The sequence below is a fragment of the Artemia sp. Qi Xiang Cuo genome, chromosome 10 (assembly GCF_049724085.1).
Source record: "Artemia sp. Qi Xiang Cuo chromosome 10, ASM4972408v1, whole genome shotgun sequence".
NCBI lineage: Eukaryota > Metazoa > Arthropoda > Branchiopoda > Anostraca > Artemiidae > Artemia > Artemia sp. Qi Xiang Cuo.
The window spans coordinates 48,026,345-48,048,569 of NC_142803.1; the positions used below are offsets into that span (position 1 = coordinate 48,026,345).

Here is a 22,225-nt window from a genome sequence, read left to right on the forward strand (position 1 = left end):
AAGCATAGATTATTTGAACACATCACTTTTGAACTTAGAACAAACTTTTAAATTCAATAACGACTGCGTTACATTGATTTTATTATACAGTTTATTTATGTACTCCTGATCCCATCACACGCTCTTTTTCTGTTATCGGTACTGCGATTCGCCATTAAAAGTGGGCACTGCTATGTTGGGCAAAGTCCCCCAGAAGAAAAAGTACTAAAATAAAATTCGTCAAAAGCAGGAAAAATATAGTACTACCATTTTGATTCATATAAAAACAAAACTTCGGGTAGTGTTTGACACCCAGCCCATCCCTGGGAAAATTTTCTGTCACCACTCTTCCACTGCAATTAGTAATTTTAACAACCTAGATGAATTTTGTAAAAACTAAAACAATAGTTTTTAGCTATACAGCTTAGAAGAAAAATTCAGATTCAAATAATAAATATATTCAGTTAATTTCTCGAAATCATTTTTTTTTAAGTGCTTCAGACCTTGAAACAGCTTAGCTTTCTCTACTTTCATAGTCAAATGGCGAAGCAAGTGCTGAATAGCTGCTTTGCACCCATGCCTAGTTTAGCTTATTAGTGCTAGTGTTCCTAATTTCTTGCCCTGGAACTGTAAATAATCAAAGACTTGACCCTTCTGAATTTGTTTAGTACAGTATTCATGCCAGGCATAATCGAAAAGTCGACGATTTACGAACTTCATTCACTTCGACACGTAGTGGTGCCATTTACATTCACCACTCTATGGCAATTTGAACTCCTAAAAGGCCACCAAATGCCAATGTTGTGACGTTGCCGGAAACCACCTACAGACGCACACGCAGAGGTAAGCGCAGAGAAAAAGGAATAAATGGCATTTTATCCCAGTGCATGTTTCAGATCTGTTAACCAGATTAAAGACTAAATAGAAAGTTAGACTATGGTCACTCGTAAAATTAAACGGTCATACGCACTATGAAATCCCACTGACTCTTACGCCATGGTATGCTGATGTGACTGTTTCTGCTGCTTCCAGTGAAACTCCTGTTTTATTTCCTGAACTCCTGTCTGCCAAATCGCAACACCGCATCTGTTCTCATGACCAACGCCTGCTCCTTGACTAACAAGATGGACAAACTAGAAGTCTTCTTACGAGAATCCAGTGTACCAATAGAAATCGTGACTGAAGTTTCAGATATCAAATACGATACTGGGTACATCAAACGCTACGCTTGCTTTCTTAACACCCACCATGATAGAGGCCTAAGCCACAGAGGCGGTGGTGTTGGACTGTATTTCCGTAGCGACCTCCCATCCAAACTGCTAAATGCCCCCAGTGACTCTTGCCATGAAGTAGTCTGGGCTGAATGTAAGCCTTTCCAACTGCCGAATAAGTTTTCGCACCTGATAGTAGCATTTGTCTATTATCCCGAAAAAACCAAAAACAAAAAGGAGCTTGTAATTTACTTCCAATCCTGCCTTGATAAGTTCCGAAGTGCATATACGCGCTTTTATTGCTGGAGGCGACTTCAACCAGACCAACAAACAGTGGCTATCCAATGCGCTTGATCTGATACAAGTAGTGAACATTCCCACCCATCAAAGTGGCTGTACCTTAGACCTGATATTTACCAACGTCAGTAAAATTTACCGTCCTTCCCTCTCAATGGGCCCATTGCAAACCGCTGATCATTTTGTAATTCTGTTACAAGCGAATAACAACGTACCCAATCACTGATTTGAACTTTAAGGTTGAAACACTCAACTCCCTGCTTCTCGAAAAAATTCCATGAATTTCTTCGTAGTGCCAGTTTTTGAATCTGACAAGCCGTGGATCACGAAAGACCTGAAGTGATTGATCAAACTTAGATGGCGATTACATAGTTCAGGGTGTATGTCAACAGTGAAAAAAGTTACGGAACCGTATTTTCAGTGTCAGTAGACATGCTAAAAAGAGGCAAGCAATTGAGAGAATTGCTTCCCAGATTGATAGCGATACGCATTAGTGGCATTCAGCAATAAACCGATGGCGACAACATCTGTTAGTAGTGAGCTACGGATGCTGAAAACAGATGGGACTTTGATATCAACACAAGAAGTAAATTTGTTCTTTACCAAATCTGTACCACGTACTCCATCATTTGAGTGAAGATGAATTGAATACTTTGATAGAAGACTACGATTGCGATGAAATGAAGCCAGTTTATGAGTACTAAGTTTACAGGGGGATATAGAAACTGCGAAATAACTGTGCTTCCTATCCTGGCGAGTTGCCAGTAAAACTTTTGCATGAATACGCTATATTTCTTGCAAAACCTCTAACGTCGGTCATTAATCAGTGCTTTAATGATCATTCGTTCCCCCAGCCTTGGAAACAAGCTTATGTACGTGTCATTCCAAAGGTGAAGCATCCCAAAAGCTGTGATGGGTTGAGACCCATTTGAATCACGCCGAACCTTGCCAAAGTCACCGAGTCCTTTTTTTTTTACCGTGAACTTGGGTCGCAACCCGCAGATTCACTTGACCCGTACCAATATGGTTGTTTAGAAGGGTGTAGTACCGCAGTGTATTTAGTAAGACTTTATCACCTGATCGTACAATGGCTCGAATCTTGAGACGCTTTCGTTGATTACAGGAAAGCATTTGATTAAGCACCTCGTGGCTGCTACGAATCTTAAAAGAATGGGCCTGAGTAAACATATCTTACTGCTTGTTATTGATTTCCTACGTTCCCGGTACCAGGGAGTCTACGCCCTCTTTCCCAGTGATCTCGACTCTGGGAAGAGATTACATGTGGAGCCCCTCAAGGCACCGAATTGGCCGCTCTACTTTTCCTTGTGGTAATTATGTTATGGACAACATGGATGACCGATTCGACTACGTAGACGATCTGCGCTTCTTAAGTTCACAATAGATACAACCCTAGCTATGCCCCAATTCAGCCCTGATCTTCTAATAGATTCAAAGAAGAATATAGTGCTAATAGTTTGCAGATCAATGAAAGCAAAACCAAAATTGTAAGATTCAATCCGCTGAAACGAGACCTTGTTTGCCCAGCTCCCTGGTTTCCGCTTGTATCGTCAGCTACAGTCCTGGGACTTAATTTCAGCGCCGATTGCTCATGTTCAAGATCTAGTCCAGAAAGGCAACTGTGCACTACGGTCTGCAACTGTGCACTACGGTCTTTGATTTCAATGCGCCGCTTGGGTTTCCCAGTAAAACAGCTGAAACCGGCATATCTAACATACATACGGCCCATATTAGAATATGCATGTCCTTTTTGGGGACCTCAGATTCATAATATTGAATATCTAAGTGATTATGTGGAAGGAGTCCAAAAAAGAGCAGTTAAAATCATCCTTGGAGAAAAATTTTAGATTACAAGCCTGCTCTTGTGTCTTTAAAGATTGAAACTCTTAGAGATCGCAGGCTTCAGTTGATAATGCATTTCTGACAATTTCTCCTTGCTAGCCCCAAGCACCGACATTTTCTACCTCCTGTTGCCAGCTCAGTAGTTAATACCAGAAAGAAGAAGAAATTAGTGCCAGTGCCTTGCAGAACTAATCGATTTAACAATTTATTCGTGCCGTTTTTTACCAGTGCATATAAAAAAATGCCTTAGGACTAGGTTTGTAAATGACAGCGACATTTTAGTTTGTGATTTTTATCTATGGCTATGAAAGCTGTCTTTAATAAATGAGTTCTGATTTCTTTCTGATCCGTTATTCCCAACGTGCGGCACAGGCCTCACTGGAGGTGCATGGCAATATTTTGGTGGGTTATGGGCAGGACGTCAGCGTTTGGCTTTAATTTTGAAAAAAAATCTTTCATTTGAATGATGTCACATTCATATGCATTTAAGAGATATATGATAGTATTGCAATGATGTATAAATGATAGTATTGCACATTGTATAAAAGGTGTTTCATTCAGACAATATTTTTCATTAGTATTAATATGCCTAAAGAACGACCCAAAAAAGATGCCAAGTCAATGGCCTTTTAATCTTCCGTCAGCTGAATACACGTAAAATTTTGAATAACAAAATTTAAGTATTAGGAGGGAGGCGTCAGGATTTTAGAAATGCCTAGGCGGGGCATGACCCAAAATCAGTTTGGAACCACTGCTTAAGATGGAAGTAACAACTGCTAATAACCTGGATCAATTCTAGAATATCTCAGTCATTCAAAAATACAATATGATGGTTCTCTTCTCCATTGAAAACAAAAACTGAATCTCAATAAAGTGAATATACTTGTGATTTATTACAAATAATTTTATATATTTCAGAAAAAAAAAGTTATGGAAATAAGGACATGTTTCTTTATTATATCACATGGAACATTCTGAACACTAAACAAGAAACCTAGGAGTCAGACAGCATTCGCCATTTTTCAAGTCAAGTTATTTTGCAAAATAAAAATATTCAGCAGCCAATTGTCCAACAATAGCCGAGCACACATGTTTATAAATCTTCGTCATCTTCCGGAAGAGCAACATTCTGAGCTTCCTGAAAAACAAAGATCAACGTTAGGGGGGAACTTCCGAAAGTGAAACATACTAGAGACATCTACAAAATAACGATTGCTTCAAACTAATCTCATTAAAATTTCTGGATAATGTAACCTTCGACTTGAAAAACAAAGGAAAAAGCACTATTACTTACCAGATTTCACTTACACACATTGAATGTAGAAAAATGATGAATTTCTATGGACACAAAAAAAAAAAAAAAAAAAAAAAAAAAAAAAAAAAGAAAAGAATTTTATATTAATGATGAACACAAATAATAAAGTGGAGAAAAACCAAAATTTGTAACACAAATACGTCATTTAAACCCAGATGGAGAAAAGTATATAATTTGCAATAGATTTTTCATAATATACATACAAGTATTTTCATTAAAATACATGCTTTTCCTTTTGACAAGATCTGTACAACAGAATTTACAACAAAAAAAAAAATTCCAGCTCATGCCATTCAATGGAACTTGGAAAGTTGCATAACGTATTGCAGGACGCTCAAATAAATTTCGCCCAAAACGGCACATTTCGCCCAGGTCAGCGCATGTGCACCATCTTATGTAGATAGTACGACTTGCAAGAAAATACGATCTTACACAAATCAAAATATACTTCAGTTCACAATCACGTAATTCACAGATGTTGGAATTCAAACTGAAAGTTGATGTCAAGGAAGAGACTTAGGGTCGATTTCACATTCATATTAGTTCTTTAGAAGGTTAGTGACGTTATTTCTGCCTGATACATGTAATTAAGAATAATTATTTGTACGTGCTACATACGAAAATACATGATATTATCCAATATACTAGTCAATTTCCTAGAGCGACGCATTGGAATAGGATTTCTTCTTTTTATGCCTGACTTAGGGGGGGGGGGGGGGGAGAGAGAGCAATAGTGACTTGTAGCAATGCATCTTTCCCTTTCACAAATGAAGCTGGTTGTCTGTAAGTTTTCTGTAAGATGCTTGACTCTTGCCAAAATGCTCACAACCTCCATTTTTACTTTTAATGCTTCGAAGCATATCTATGTTACCGCGAGGGTCCGAAATAACTTTTTTCCCCTTGGATTTAGTCAGCGTTGCCAGTCAACTTTTTCAATTTAATGCAAGGTTTGATGATGAGAGGTTAGCTTAGGTTCTTAACCCATTTCTGATATTTATAACCAAATTTGACCTAACCTAACATAATCTAGCCTACTTTACCATCATGGCTTCCATAAGACTAAAAAAGGTGACTTGCAAAGCTAATTGAATTCAAGCAGAGAAAAAGGAATTTCCGACATTCACGGTAACATATACACAGGATCCCTGCAAAAAAGTTAAAACATGACTTAAAAAGAACTTTTTATCCTCTGGTCGCCCTATGAGCCGACATACTGTGCAAGAATAGTTTGCAGAAGCCTCTTTCTCACCAAGTCTGTTTTCAATCATTTTCTTCTATTCACATTTCCCCATTCTCTCTGATACAGCTTATCAAATTGTGGATCACTTTTGTTCATGCATATGATAGCACTTAAGTGACCATTAGGTCTATACTATATTTGGCAGGACTTCTGTAAAAGTCTACCCCCCTTCATTAATAAACGAACGTGTTATTTTTTGAAAGGTTAACAATTTTACTCTTCCTGATTAGTATATGACAACCAACAAGACATGTCTTTATAGTAAACCACCTTGTCTCAAATACAGACCAGTCAAATAGTTATCTTTCTGAACCATTATTCTTCAATTACACAAATACCAGCTGTGAAGGGAATTATTAAACGTGTTAAGTCTGCTATCGTCAAGAAGTGAAAATAATCTTTTTAAACGGCTCTGGAAAAGAAATGCCAGCTTTGCCTCTCACAGAGCCTATCTGTCTTGGCTTTAATCTAATTAGCCATGGCTCTCAAGTCTTATCCCTTCCGCCAAGTTGATAATTCGAAAATCAACGGACTCGATTATCAACTTGGTGGAAGGGACGAAAGGCTGAGATCATTGCTGATTAGAGTAAAACCAAGACAGACAGTCTCTGTGAGAGGCAAAGCTGGCACAACTTTTTCAGAACAACAACGAATCTTCGTCATTTGATCACCATGTTAAGGCACCCAGTAAAATATTATTCCATAGTTTAAGACTTATTCCGTGTCGAAACATATTTTCTTTCACACGTCATAAATTTATAATATTTTTCTCTGGTACATCCACAGAATGACGTTGAAATTTCCATTAAATACTTAATTCTAAGTGCACGCTACAGAATAATTTCATTATATCCATTTTCAGAACAAGTAATACAGAGTCTATGAAGTCATCATATTGAAAAACGAATAGAATTCTAGCAGCTAGTTGGAATGATAATTACATATAAGTTTCTATTTATAAGTACTGTAGTGGCTGCCTTGAATATTTTCTCAGTTATATAGTGAATAAGCTTCAATGAATAAAAAAAACAAGCATATTGGATTTGGGTTAATTTGTCAAAGTCACAGATGTTAAATATACCTTTGAAATAGATAGAACGGGATTATTGTAATATGATTTAGTTTTCTGTTAGTATTTTGTTTATCTTCACTCACTATTTCACGACTTCACTTGCCCAACTCAGGACATAGTTTTAACCATAATTCTTAAAAGCAACACCTAAAAATTTCTTTTATTATTTCGTCTATTATATTGTTTTTGGCTCTCCTTCACACCTTTATAAAGTTAGCTTACAGCTAATTGGTTTTACATTTGTTTCGAGATAAAATATAGTACTTTTAGGAATCACAGTTAAACTCACCGCAAGTTCCCCTTCAATCTGCCGTTGCCAATTGGGATCCATCTGGACCTCAGGGGGTTGAAGGGCGGGCATGGTAACAAATTCCAAATTTGGATCACCAATTAGTTTCCTTGCAAGCCAAAGAAAAGGCTTCTCAAAATTATAATTCGATTTCGCAGAGATGTCATAATACTATAACAAAAAAGGAAATTTAAGTTAAGATGAAACAACCAAAGATTAAGTAAAACAAATAAGAGAAGAAAATTGTCCTCCAATTTGGTAAAATATTATTATACCAAATATATATAAATATAAATAATATATATAAATAAATAATATTTATATATATATATATATATATATATATATTATAAACATTATTATATGGCGCATATTATTGGGGATATGAATCAAAATAACCCAATACAGGGAGTGAGATGCAACCCCCCCCCAAACTTTTACACAAAATGTAACAGATTATACATTTACTGAAAACATTGAACTTTCAAAAGAAAAGTAAAATTAGAAAGTGTGACTTGGCTTACATATAGGAAGCAGAGGGGGGTTCTAGCCTCTCTCAATGTTGTGATTTTTACACCCTTCCCCATAATCGCTCCACTTGACAGAGTCAATTTTTTGTCACAAAATTTTGTAGAACTCGAAATTTACTTATGAGAAAACTCTTCTGCAAACACCTATGACAACCTAAGTTTTTTACTTTGGGGCATGAAAAACCACACCCAGGGATTTTCAAATGACACATTCAATTGTGAATGTTTAAGTTTAGCCAGACCAGACCCCATCTTGTTTTTTCCCCTCTCTTCTCAGAGTTACACAAATTCTGCCTGCAAAAAAAAAAAAAAAAAAAAAAAAAAAAAAAAAAAAAAAAAAAAAAACGCTTTATAATAAAAACCATTACTTTTTCTTAGTCAGAATTACCCAGCCAGTTTTACCACTAAATAAATTTTACCCAAATCATAACTTATAACTTCACTTCACATGGGCTGTTTACTAGGTTACAGCTAAGCATCGACACCATTTCTGTTTTCTAGAAAAACAGAAACGAAAAAAGAGAACAGAACAGAAACAAAACAGGTCCGTCAAAACCAGGTGACCTGTTTCTACTTTCTGTTCTATTTTTTTTTGGAAAAACAGAAAACGACTATTTAAAAAAAAACAGCTATTTTTTTCATTTGTCTTACTTTTTTTTAAGATGTGGCATCCTGTAATCTGTACTGGGCGAGTTATATGCTGTAATTCCCGAGCTTGCATAAAGAAACCACCTTGAAACCATCCCAAATCTGCTAATCCATTTTATTTTTAATCAACTACATGCGCATACAATACGACTCCAACTGCACAAGCGATTCTAAAACCCATTGGAGGACCTGGGCATAGCATGATTTCTTTCTTGCCACCTCAAGATGTTGAACAACAGAGTATGAAATAAAAGGAACAAACCTTTCTTTCAAATAGAGAAGCACAACAGCTTTGAATAAAATTCAAGTTCAAACTTTGAACTTATCACTTTGAAACATTCTTATTTCCAGTGTTCCATCAGTTGTTCTTGCACATTGGATTGCTTGCACTGTCCATGCTAAATACGAATTTCTTTGGTTTTTGGGATGTGGACTGTATACCTCCTGTTAGTTCCGACCATGGCGATTACAATGGTGTACTTTTTATTTCGATCCAGTGCCTTTTTCGAGTTTTCGGGCTTTTTTTTTAAATTAGGGAAATATTGTTTTTGTGCTAAGATTAACATTGAAGTTTAATGGAGGTAATAACTAACATTGCTGAATCAGCATCAAATTATTTTTGGCATAGAATGATTTTTCTAAAAGCACATTTTTTTTTAAATTTTCGTGTAGGCCGAGATTTGCTCTTTACTAGGTTGCAGCTGCTGATGCATCCATGGTGTCTAAGATTCATTGAATATAAACCCTGATAAATCACTAGAGCCACCTTTTCTACTGACTTGTACTATAAAGCCCTTTCTATCTCTTTGCAAAATGCCCAATCTAACTTATTTTGTGCTGAGATCTAAGGTAACAGTACTGTAAGCTTCTGGCTCTGTTTGGACCAGCTTTAAAGTTAATAATGAGCTACAGGTCCACTATCTCTGAAGAATGTCTTGTAGTTAGACTAGAGCTTCTTCTTAGTTGAAAAAGCATTAGTTACAAGACTTAGCAAAATAAAATAAAAGCTATGTCTATAGTGCTGCCTCCAGTCAGATGTAGTTTCAGCCCACTCATCACATGCACTTTCTTCATCCAACTTGTTGGGGTCATCCTTATCAGACGCGGTAATAGCAATATCCTCATCTATGACATCGGGAAGATCATCTTTTTCTGCATCAATCTCATGCTCTCTACGATTGGTTACACAAAGGGGAAGAAGGAGACCAAATCATGAAGTCCTTTCAATCCCCACAAGGTAGCAAACTATAGCGTAAACGCAAGCACTTGTTTAAACGAAAAAAAAATAAATATATAAATTTTTTTACTTTCATAGCTTTAATAAATCAAATAATATTAACATTTTGAATAATAAATATCAGTACATACATATCAAACTGACAATTCTCATTCATTTATATTTTTTCCGTAAGTGTAAATTATGTTGTGGCCTTGGGAAGGCATAAGGGTTTTGAGCCCTACTCATGTTAATTTGGGTTTCATTTATTTATCGATATTGATTTGTGGTAATTTTACGCTTGGTAGATTATTTGATTCTATTTTTGTTCATTTTTGGTTTAATGGAGTTTTTACTTTTTTTGAAAAACTTATTTTGTGGAAAGTTTTTTTTAAAATTAATTTCTGTTCGTTTTATATTGACATAGTCTTTTCAGTGAAAAAGAAAACAATACTTTATATCTTTTATTTTTTTTAAGAATTTATAGTTTGGCCTGCTATTTGTATGCTGGAGAAAAATTTTCAGCAATTTTTAGCAACATACATCCTTTTAAAAATCTGGACACAAATAGTAGTGTTATACCTCCTCTAGTTGACCTGAAATGGAAAACATGATACCATTCGCAAAAAAATCTGTTTACTTTCTTTGATAGCTTGGATAGACTTACGCTATTTTGATTTGGTTAAATTTTAAGAGCAGAAGTGGCCCCGAAAGTTTGAACATAATACCCTCCGTCTTTCTTGTTATACTGCTGAGATGCCTTATTGGGAATTTTCATTAAAAAAGTGCATTTTGATTTAATATTAAGGAAACATTTATTTTTTAAACATAAAAGCAAATGGGAGGGTGGGCGAGGGAGGGGGATTAGTTTCCCTCCAGTCACTTTCGACTATTAAAAAGCGCATCAGCCCTTTCTATTTTCAATCGAATGAGCCCTTTCCAAAGGTCAGACGACAACTCCTTCGATACGAAGTGCCCTGGCCTAAACAACAACAACAACAAAAAAATAATACATTGAACCCATATCGATTTTTACTGAAAGAGTTTCGAGCCTTCCAATCACTTTCGACTATTAAAAAGGGCACTAGGCATTTCGGTTTCCAATCGAATGAGCCCTTTTTGAGTTTCTACGACAACACTTTCTATAAACACCTTATATGCCCCCCAGGGCATAAATTACAACCCTTAGCTGTTAGGGTTGTTGTCATCCTCTAAGACCTAATTTCCAAAACTTTCAACCACGTTAAACAAAATGGCTATCTCAAAATTTTAATTGGATGTGTCTGGGAGAATGGTGGGCGTGAGAGGGCGTTAGTCGCTCTCCAATCACTTTCAACTATTAAAAAAGGCACTATCCCTTTCAATTTCCAATTGAATGAGCCCTTTTGAAGTTTCTACGACAACACCTTCAATACAAACCTTATATGCCCCCAGGGCATAAACTTACAATCTTTGCCCTAAGGGCTGGGGGGGGGGGGGGGTGTCATCCTCAAAGACCTAATTTCCAGAACTTTCTGCAACGTTGAACAAAATGGCTATCTCAAAAGTTTTGATTGAATGCGTTTGGGTAAATGGTAGGGGTGAGAGGGGGTTAGTTGCCCTCCATTCATTTTTGACTACCAAAAACAGCATTAGCATTTTGAATTTCCAATCGAATTAGCCTTTTTGATGTTTCTAAGACAAATATTTCTATGAAAACCTTATGTGCCCCCGGGGCATAACTTACAACCCTTGCCCTGAGGGCTGAGGGGGGAGTTTCCTCCTAAAAACATAATTTCTATCTGGAAATCAACTACGCTGAACAAAATGGCTATCTCAAAATTTTGATTGGATGTGTTTGGGGAAAAGGTGGGCATGAGAGAGAGAGGGGGGGTTAGTTGCCCTTAAATCACTTTCGACTATTAAAAAGGGCACTAGACCTTTGAATTTCCAATCGAATGAGCCCTTTTTAAGTTTCTACGACACTTATTTCAATAAAAACTTATATGCCCCCAGGGCATAACCCTGGTCCTGAAGACTGAGGGGGGGAGTGTCCTGCTCAGAGGTACAATTTCCTGAACTTTAAACTGCGTGAAAAAAAGGCTATCTCAAAATTGTGATAGGATGACTTTGGGGAAATAATGGGCGTTGAAGCGGTATTTATTGCCCTCTATTCTCTTTCAAAAATGAATAATAACACAAACCCCTCCAATTTCCAATTGAATGAACTCCTTTAAAAGTTTCTGTGGTAACGTCTTTGGCGCGAAGTATCCTGCTGAAAAGGAAAAAAAATAATAAATTATACATTTTGTCAACATCATTCTTATATGCCCCCAGGGCATAACTTAAAACCCTAGCCGTGAGGGTTGTGGGGGAATGGCCTCGTCTAAAACATATTTTCTATCTTGAAATCAAGTACGCTGAACAAAATGGGCATCTCAAAATTTTGATTGGATGTGTTTTTCAGGAAATGGTGGGCGCGGAAGGGGTGTTAGTTGCCTTCCAATCACTTTCAACTATTAAAAAGGGCACAAGCCAATCCAATTTCGAATTGAATGAGCCCTTTTCGAAGTTTCTACGACAACTTTTTTGATACGAAGTGCCCTGGTCTAAAGAAAAGAAAAAATAATAAATAATATATTGTGCCAACATCGTTCTTGTTTGCCCCCAGGGCATAAACTAAATCCCTTGCCCTGAGGGCTGAGGGGGAGTGACCTCCTCAAAACATAATTTCTATCTGGAAATCAACTATGCTCAACAAAATGGCTTTCTCAAAATTTGGATTGAATGTGTTTGGGGGAATGATGGACGTGGGGAGGGGGGGGGGGCTAGTTGCCCTTCAATCACTTTCGACTATTAAAAAGGGCACTAGCCACTCCAATTTGCAATCGAATCAGCCCTTTTCGAAGTTTCTACGACAACTACTTTGATACAGAGTGACGTGGTCTAAAACCAAAAAAAACAACATAGTTCTTTACTTAGGCAGTGCTATTGTGCTGCCTATGATAATACTCAATCCCAAAGAGGTTTGATAAATATTTTCTTTTATTGACAGGACAACTATTTAAAATCAGGAAAAATTCTCCCAGAAGAAAAATCAAGAAATTATTTTCCAATTATTAAAAGGATTCCCACGGGGGAGTGTTATTTCCAAAAGAAAATAAAACTGTATTATAGGTTTCCATGTATTGTATAAATATGCCCATTACTAACGACTTTTGGCACGCCTGGTTGAAGATCATAGATCTTAGTTCCTCCAGCCCTACTTGACATTAGAGAATAGCCTCTAATCTTTCCTCAAGTGGGCTACTACAGAGATGTCCTCCCACTGAAGGATGTGACTCGTCTGGAGGGCTCTTCTGTCACGTTCGTACGTTCTATGAGGCGTGTTCTTTGATCTCCCTCGAACACGGGTTCCTTCCGATTGCCAGTAGAAAAATCAGAACAATCGCACCAGAGGATGAAAAGGACCCAACCGCGTGCAAGCCTCTTCTTTTAACTTGGAGCCCAACTTATTAATGACGTCAATATATCAGTTACATTAAACATTCGAGTAATCTTACGGTTTCTATACCAACGAGGCAAATACAAAAAATATTTACAATAACGAAAATAAAAAGCTCTAATATCCACTAATTATATGTTAGTCACAAAGAAACTCAGTTTTGTCTAAGCAAATTAAACTACAATGCCAAAAATACCCTTTCAATTAGGATCTATCACTGGTCTATCTTTTCACCAGTTTTTTTTGACAAGGTAACATTTACTACGTAATTTAAAAAGCTCTAATGTTTGAACTATTAACAACAATAGTTATACAGTAATTTTTTTTTGCAACACGAACTGAATCCTAATTTTTTTTTTTTTTTAGAAAAAAAATAATCTTTTCTGAAAATCGATATGTTAACATTTTATGGTTTTAAAAAAAAAAAAAAAAAAAAAAAAAAAACAGAACATAAAACATCTAGACAAGTAACGATTTCGAGAAAATTTGTTTTCGCCTCCCAGTGCCCTTAATATCATTCCTAAACCCTCTGCTAACTATAATTAGAAACCAAAAACAGAAAACTTTCAAAATGAAATTTGACACTTGGATGAGGGTGACTTAATATCAATCGCGTCCTTACTATTCTTAAACGTTCCAATCTGGATACATTTTGCACATTTGATCTACTATTTGCATCAAATTCGTATGCAGCGATTGTTCAATTAATTAGTCGCCTTGCAGGTTAATTGAACTTAAGAGTTATCTTAGCAAGACATTCATATAAAAACATCTTTATTTTGAACTAGATTTTTAGTAAAGCAAGTTTGTTTATCCTCTGTATAGTTTGGGGGCTCTAATTCAAGATTTGAGTAGGCAAAAAAAGAAGAAGACAAAACAACTAAATCAATAAAAATTACATGAATAGGTTATTTTCTTGTGTGAATCAGGGTATGGGGGAATTACATTTCCGCGGAGGAAGGGGGCATCTTTAACGGGGATTGGGGAATACGCTGGGCACCGTTTTACGTCTAAAATTCACTTCACTAAGCAAAGTCCGGTCCCCAGGTACTGTACATACAAAGAGACACGTGCTGACACTTCCTTGGATAAAGAGGAAGGGGATTGATTAAATCCAGAATATACGGAGGAAATTAGAATTCTGAACATTCAAGTCCATATTCCAATGCATACGGGGGTTAAAGCAAGCATATATTAAATACGTTACCTAACCTAGGTACCCCCCCTCCCCTACTAAACCCAAAAAAAAACAGCAGTTTAAATATTGTAAATGCAATAAGAAATCACCCTTTGCGATCCATTTATACATTTCAAATACCCGTTTGACTGGTTTTCTGTAGTGTTTCCTTGTAGTCTATAGCGCTGTGTAGGATATAATGCACAAGTACCGCTGTTCCTAGTTGCTTTAAGGTCAACTTCAACAGATTTAATTGACCACTGTATGGTCTATTTAACTTCAATTCCATTACAGCTAATAATAATTAAAACTGATTTTTTAAATCCTTTTCTTGGAGCCTGTCTTCCCAATTTTGTTCTTACAGTAATCCGATCGGTTCCGCTTTATTACTTTGAACTTTATCCAGTTTCTCAATTTCCTCGTACTTTTTAATATCCATTTCTTCTTTCTCTTCTCCTTTTCGATTCTTGCATACTGTCCCATTTTTCCAACGACTTTATTTAATTTTTATTTGACTGGATTGTTTCCTGCCTTCTAATTCTTTGATAGGGGATTTGCACTGTTTTAAACCATAGGAATCATGGAAATATTACTATTTAAAAAACTCACAAAAATCCTAACTGTGACCCAATCTGTGAACAAGATACAAAATATGGGTGTACATAAAAAAACATATTTTGAATGTAGAAATCAGAGCAGCTAAAACTAAAGAGTGAACCTAAAATTAGAATGAAAATAACCCGAAAAATGGATCCAAAAATTCTTATAAAAGAAAAATTTGTTGAACAAATTGTGGCATAAAGTTGATTTGATAGCCTCAGCAGCTGAGAATGTTTATAAATTTTGAAGATGGTCACGTTTCTTTGCATATGTCAAAATTAGTATGGACAGTTCATGTTAAAAGATGAACAGCTATGTACATTTCTGATCAGCTGTAAAACCTTGCTGTATTAGAGGCCACCAATATACACATTAAAGTCAACATGGGGCCTGACTAGAGCCTTATACAGCCATATCAATAAGTTTGCAAAATAAATGTGTTCCTAATATACTTTTCTAACATAAATGCAATACAATTAATCTAAATGCGCAACATGATTAATGTAATATAATATTTATATAACTTAATATAATACAATTAACATAAATTAATATACATTTCTACAGACTCTTCAATAGCTTGGTTCCACCCTAAACATCTTAGCAAAAAACATATGAGCATAATACAAAAAAACTTTAAAATATATTTTTTCATTTATGATAGCAATGCTCTAGGCAATAAATAAGGTAGTGCTTGTTTTATTTGTTTATACTCACAGTATAAACAAACAAAACAAGCATACAAAAAGTATGTAGTTAGTTTGAAGAGTAAAAATACTTACTTGAAGGTTCTTCTTTCGGTGAAATACAATAGACTTGGCTTTAACTTTCCTATCTTTAATGTCAACTTTGTTACCACATAGAACAATTGGAATATTTTCACAAACTCGAACTAAGTCTCTGTGCCAATTCGGGACATTCTTATACGTGACCCTTGAAGTTACATCAAACATTACGATGGCACATTGTCCCTAAAAAAAGAAGAAAAAACATATTAATAATGAAGGAAGTTAAAGCAAAAACGAAAAAACTTAAAAAGTGAAAAATTAAAAAATAAGATTTGGGTTATTATAATTTCTGAAAATTTGATCTTTAATTTCGATTAGTTTCCTATAGTCTTTAATATTATTAGCACATAATCAAAAATTTTTATGAACCAGGCGATTTTTGAGACAAATAGGGATGATTGAGTCAAACCCAGGAGGAGTAGGATAAATCTAAGGTGGATTCCATCCATCCCCTAATGTTCAGATATGGATATAACAATAACAAGAAGATTATTTGCAAGGCAAAGGAGGAGTGAAAACCCCCACAGACAGTCTCAGATTTTTCTAATTGTATAGATTTTTCGTCTTTTTGATCAAAGGTTCAGGTGTCGGACCTTTAAGGTCCTGACCTTAAACAGTATGAAAACTCACAAAATGTTTACTAAGAAACAAAAAAAAGAAGACTAGATTTCAAATAAGTGGAGGGATTTCAAAAGGGCAGACGCACAAAGACATCTGTATACCCACACTATTTAAAAAAATGCTTTGACTTCTGATTGTCTTCAAATTTTATTTATTGAATTTTAGATCAAACTAGAAAAACAAAGCCACAAACAAACCTGTAAATTTATCAGAATATAATCAAAATAAAGCGGGTAATAAATTAATTCTCTTAGCCATTTTTTTTTCATTCCAAAGCATCTACAGCCTAGGTTTATATAAGTAATGTTTCTAATTGAACTCTAGACCACTCACTAAATCTAGATAATATTAGTTTGCAATTCATTATGTCATGGTATAAAATTTTTATTAAACTGACCAAATGTGTAAATCAGAAAGTAACTATAAACTCACATTTATTATTTTCTAATAGAAATTTCCTGGCTCCAGATACAGACCATCAAAGGCATTTTTGGTATGACACACTTAGATTTTCTTACCAAAATGGTATTCACTTCATAATATATGTTCAAGCTGTTGTGGATGGACTGATAAAATCAAATAAAAAATTATAACTTTCTATGGCTGATAGGTAAATTAATATATTCTGTGAAAAGGAGAGTTTACACTAAGCGAAAAGAAGTGCTTAGTTTGACTAGATAATTGTGAGGGGTTATTGATTTTATAGATATAATCAAATTGGCCCCAAAAAGCATCAGAAGATTACAAGTAGGACCAACCAATATTATTGGGCTGACATGAGGGTCAGTGTCGGTACTGTTGTACTAAATGGACTCTTTTATCTAGTGTATATGGAATGTCAAACTGGAGACGCGACGAAAAACCCGTTTTTACGGGATGATTTAAGACACCGCTGTAGAGAAATACAATATATAGCGTGGTTTTAATTGCGTAGAAGATATTAAATGTAGTTTTTTTTCAGGGGGGGGGGGAGTACCGAAGTTAAGTTACGTATTTAAAATATGCTATGCTTTGCCCCCCCCCCCCCCTAATGTGCAAATATATAGCCCAAATTTGTTTCTAAACTATTATATATACATCCTATTTTATTTTATTTCATTAGCATTAACCAAACTAGCACTGTATAAAAGAGTCCGTTTAGTACAACAGTACCTCAGTGTCATTACTGGATATCAGAAAAAAATATTGGTTATTGGCCAATATATTTTTTTTTGCGTAATTCGTCCAAAAGATGGCACCAGATTTCCTCAGGCAATTTTCGCTTGCCTAGTCCTTGGGGGGCGGATCCACCTGCTAAGTCTGACTTAGGTGGAGAGAGCAGCACAGGTGAGTCAAATGAAGTCAAAGTATAGTTTTGATTTTTTTTTTCATATCTGTTACTTCCGCAAATATCCACCATTTCGTTTGTGTGCTCAAAAGCTGCTGATCAGAAAGGGTAAAGAAAATCTAACACTTCTTGTAAATGACCTAATTTTTGGAATCCACAGTGAATTTTTGAGGTTGTTCTTTGGTATGTAATAGACAAGGAAGAAACATGTGAAAATGTGGGGAGAGAATGGGCGGTTTAACTTTAGGTAAGTTTTATTTTCCGGAGGAGAATTTACCGGCAAATTATATCGGTATCGTAATGGTACGCTACCGATATATTGGTATTGCGCCTCCAAAATCCTTATCGGTCAAGCCCTAGTCACAACAGCTGTTAAATATTTAGTATGGTCAAAACATTCAATTAGATAATCGATTTTTGGTCCTGCAACATTTGAAGGCCTGAGAAGTAGTACCTTTAACATGTGTAATGCAAAAAAAAAAAAATTATGATCAAATATGTAAAAATGTTAAAAAATAACAATATCAAAGAAACTTTACCCCCCCCCCCCCCAAGAATACAATAGCAGAATATTACAAATGTGTCCAAATTTAATGAATTATAATATGTACATCCGGGTTGCAGCGGTAGCTAGCAACCTAGTAAGAGACGATCAAGTCCAATGTTAAGAAATATAAAAACCCATAGTTCCTAAAAAAAAACAGTCAGATCAAAACAAAAAGTACACCATTAGAACCGCCTTGTCCGAAACCCCTGTATAGGAAACTTTCTGTTACTTGGTTTGAACAACAAGGGAAATATATTGGCTTGAAAATCAAGAAAATTGACTTTAACCACGTTATTCTCCACAAACGGCATATTTTTTTCTTTCTTGTTTTCCACAGATAGCTTGGCACTGGAACATCGTAGAGAGTTGTTCAATGGCTCATTTTAAAGGAAATTAATTGGGTTAAAAATCTTTTGTAACTAAAATAAATTATTTCTAAGAGAGAATAAATTTTTCAATTAAAAACTACATTTTTGATGTCTTTTCCTACTGCAGTCTTTTCAAAGATATTTGTTTTTGTACATAAATCATAATCGCATACCGGCGGTAATCTGGGTTGCAGCGGTAGCTAGCAACCTAGTAAGAGACGATCACGTCCAATGTTAAGAAATATAAAAACCCATAGCTCCTAAAAAAGGAGTCAGATCAAAACAAAAAGTACACATTAGAACCGCCTTGTCCAAAACCCCTGTATAGGAAAATCTTTTGCAACTAAAATAAATTATTTTTAAGAGAGAATAAATTTTTCCACTAAAAACTGCATTTTTGATGTCTTTTCATACTGCAGTCTTTTCAAAGATTGATTTTTGTACATAAATCATAATCGTATACCAGCGGTAAGATTTGAACCCACGCCTCCAAAGAGATTACATTAAAAGACAATTAGTGGATATTACATAAAGGATTGACATGGTTCATTATCCGGGTTGCAGCGGTAGCTAGCAACCTAGTAAGAGTTATAATAGCTTGGCACTGGAACATCGTAGAGAGTTGTTAAATGGCTCATTTTAATCCGGGTTGCAGCGGTAGCTAGGAACCTTGTAAGAGACGATCACGCCCCATAGTAAAAACTAATGTATAAAACCAATAAGTCCTAAAAAAAAGTCAGATCAAAATAAAAAGTGCACAATTAGAACTGCCTTGTCAGAAACCCCTGTATAAGAAGCTTTCTGTCCCTTGGCTTGAACAGCAAGGGAAATATATTGGCTTGAAAATCAAGAAAAGCAGCGGCTACTACAAGATTCTGCCTAAACGGCATATTTTTTTTTTCTTTCTTCTTTTCCACAGATAGCTTGGCTTGAAAATCAAGAAAAGTGGTGGCTACTACAACATTATAACAAAGAATTATATTAAAAGACGATCATTAGGATAATTACGTTAAAAGACGATCATTGGAATAATATACCACTGCATACATTGGACTTAGTTAGCTACTTGATTGCTTGAGGTTCGTCTCTTACTATTTCAAAGAAGAAAAAGCCGTAGGCTTTTTCCCGTTTGTAATGATATAGCATAAAACGAAAGCCAAGTTGTAACTGACGCCATCCTGGTTGCTATGGTAAAGAATATCCGGGTTGCAGCGGTAGCTATCAACCTAGTAAGAGACGATCACGTCCAATGTTAAGAAATACAAAAACCCATAACTCATAAAAAAGTATAATAAAGAACGACCTCTTGCCTATACTAAATTTTACACGCCACTTAATTATAGTATAGGTTAGGAATTCCAGAAATAGCTTGGCACTGGAACATCGTAGAGAGTTGTTTAATGGCTCATTTTAAAGGAAATTAATGGAGTTAAAAACCTTCTGTAATTGTAAAACAAATTATTTTTAAAACAGAATCATTTTTGTTACGAAATTACATTAAAAGAAGATCATTACAATAATAAACCATTGCATACATTGGACTTAGTTAGCTACTTGATTGTTTGAGGTTCGTCTCTTACTATTTCAAAGAAGAAAAAGCCGTAGGCTTTTTCCTGTTTGAATCCGGGTTGCGGCGGTAGCTAGCAATCTAGTAAGAGACGATCACGTCCAATGTTAAGAAATATAAAAACCCATAGCTCCTAAAAAAGGAGTCAAATCAAAACAAAAAGTACACCAATAGAACCACCTTGTCTGAAACCCCTGTATAGGAAACTTTTTGTCCCTTGGCTTGAACAGCAAGGGAAATATATTGGCTTGAAAATCAAGAAAAGTGGTAGCTACTACAACATTCTGCCTAAACGGAATATTTTTTTATTTTTTCTTTTTTTCTTTTCCACAGATAGTTCTATTTAAATCCATGTCAATCCTCTTTACTGCTTTGTTTGAGGGAGAGGGAAGGGAGAAGACTATACGGATATGGATCATAAACAACTTCATTGACTTGATCAAAATGGCCAAAAAAAGGCATGAAGGGTGACAATCACTATTAAATGTTGAGCATAATCAAAAACTCAACCAAGTGCCCAAGGGATAGCATCTTTAAAATGTCTGATATAATAGAATAAAAAAAAACACAAAATCTAATGTGTAAAAATGATAAAGAAACAACAATAAAACAAGACATTTTTTTCACCTCCCAAGAATATAATTTCAGAAAACTGCAATAACATATTCATATTTAATGAAGAATCTGAAGTGACATGCACATTCTATGTAAATGATTACTTTTATTGTTTGTCTGGCACAAAATTTACCTCAATCCTCTTCACTGCTTAAATCTTATTTTTTTTTTTTGGGGGGGGGGGGAGGAGAACAACGACAAGAAAAAAACCAATCTAAATGACAGTATTTGCTTTTATTATTCCATATGAATTGTGGTCAACTTTTTTGTTCCCTTTTAACTTCATCTATCTTGAACCACTAGTGTCCAAAATTAAGCTGTTGCTATCTCCAAAATTTCTGCAGTAAGTATTAGTCCAAATTGGTGTTTTTTGCCCAGCCAAGATTGCAGATGAATGGTTCTATAGGAATTGTAGTCAACTTTTTTGTTACCTTTTAACTTCTCCTATCATGACAGTGACACACCAGTGTCCAAAATGAAGCCTTTGCATCTCCAAGAGATCTGCAGTCAGTCTCAGTCTAGATTGGTGCGTTTTTTACCCTGCTTCTCATTTTTTTTTACCTGATGTGTTTTTATTTAATCCTCTTTTTTTTGTTAATTTGCTCAGGTTTTATTAGAACCCTTACTTATTTTACATGCTTTTTCTCATAGGCTTAATCTACTGTTTTCTTGTTCTGTTGACAAGATAAGTTCAACTGAAAAACAAAACATCTAACATCAAACACCCCCCCAAAACAATGATATTTTTTTACAGTAATTTTATCGTATTTATTTATTTATCCTTTACAATGTTTTTATGCTTTAATTCTAAAGCTTGAGGACCATCTTTTGTCCCTGTATTGTTTAATTAAGGCCAGAAATGTCAAACTATCTAGCATAGAAACATACACAGATATGAACATAAAAACAACATACCTGAATATAATAACCATCTCTAAGTCCACCAAATTTTTCTTGTCCAGCTGTGTCCCATACATTGAATCTGATTGCACCTCTATTTGTGTGAAAAACAAGTGGATGGACTTCAACACCTAATGTCGCAACATACTTCTTCTCAAATTCACCTGTCAAGTGCCTCTTCACAAAAGTAGTTTTTCCAGTGCCTCCATCCCCAACCAGGACCAATTTAAAAGTAGGCATATCATCAGCCATTTTGCTAGAAAAAAAATCAGTTGGCGCAAGAATGATTTTATTACTTAAGTGAATCTGGATTGTAGAGCAATGCTTTCAGATATACAGAGAAAGGATTGTAGTGAACCAGTGGCCATAGAATATTGAAAGTGTAGTTTTGAACTCAAACACAATGTCTAGTGCCTTTTTAAGCAACAAAGGAGATCATGCTGTAGCTAAGAGGTGTTTTCTGCCATTATCTTAAATTTCCTTAAATCGCATTGTTCAGCAACTAAGGTAAGTCCTGTGATGGTGCTGGTGAGTGATGGCGATTACTCAAATTGACTGCATCCCACTTTGTCTT

The 22,225-nt window shown here is 35.4% G+C and overlaps 2 protein-coding genes across 2 annotated transcripts in view; both read right to left on the reverse strand.

The window, feature by feature from the left end:
- Window positions 1–22,225, reverse strand: part of LOC148947833 (uncharacterized) — a 262,032-nt gene that overhangs the window by 71,475 nt on the left and 168,332 nt on the right. The window lies entirely within an intron of this gene.
- LOC148947835 (GTP-binding nuclear protein Ran-like) lies at window positions 4,217–21,929 on the reverse strand. The gene is made up of 4 exons (XM_089095112.1): window positions 21,667–21,929; window positions 15,701–15,889; window positions 7,264–7,434; window positions 4,217–4,485 (listed from the first exon to the last, which is right to left on the reverse strand). Exons 1-4 carry the CDS (start codon window positions 21,901–21,903, stop codon window positions 4,441–4,443), a joined length of 642 nt encoding a protein of 213 aa, XP_088951238.1. The 5' UTR covers window positions 21,904–21,929; the 3' UTR covers window positions 4,217–4,440.

Excerpts from the sequence above, each read along its gene's own strand:
- LOC148947835 (XM_089095112.1), bottom strand. The coding sequence starts at position 21,903 with ATGGCTGATGATATGCCTACTTTTAAATTGGTCCTGGTTGGGGATGGA. Across the intron at positions 7,435-15,700 it reads ACCGAAAGAAGAACCTTCAA|TATTATGACATCTCTGCGAA; the intron begins GTAAGTATTTTT and ends TTTTTGTTATAG. Across the intron at positions 4,486-7,263 it reads AGATTGAAGGGGAACTTGCG|GAAGCTCAGAATGTTGCTCT; the intron begins GTGAGTTTAACT and ends TTTGTTTTTCAG.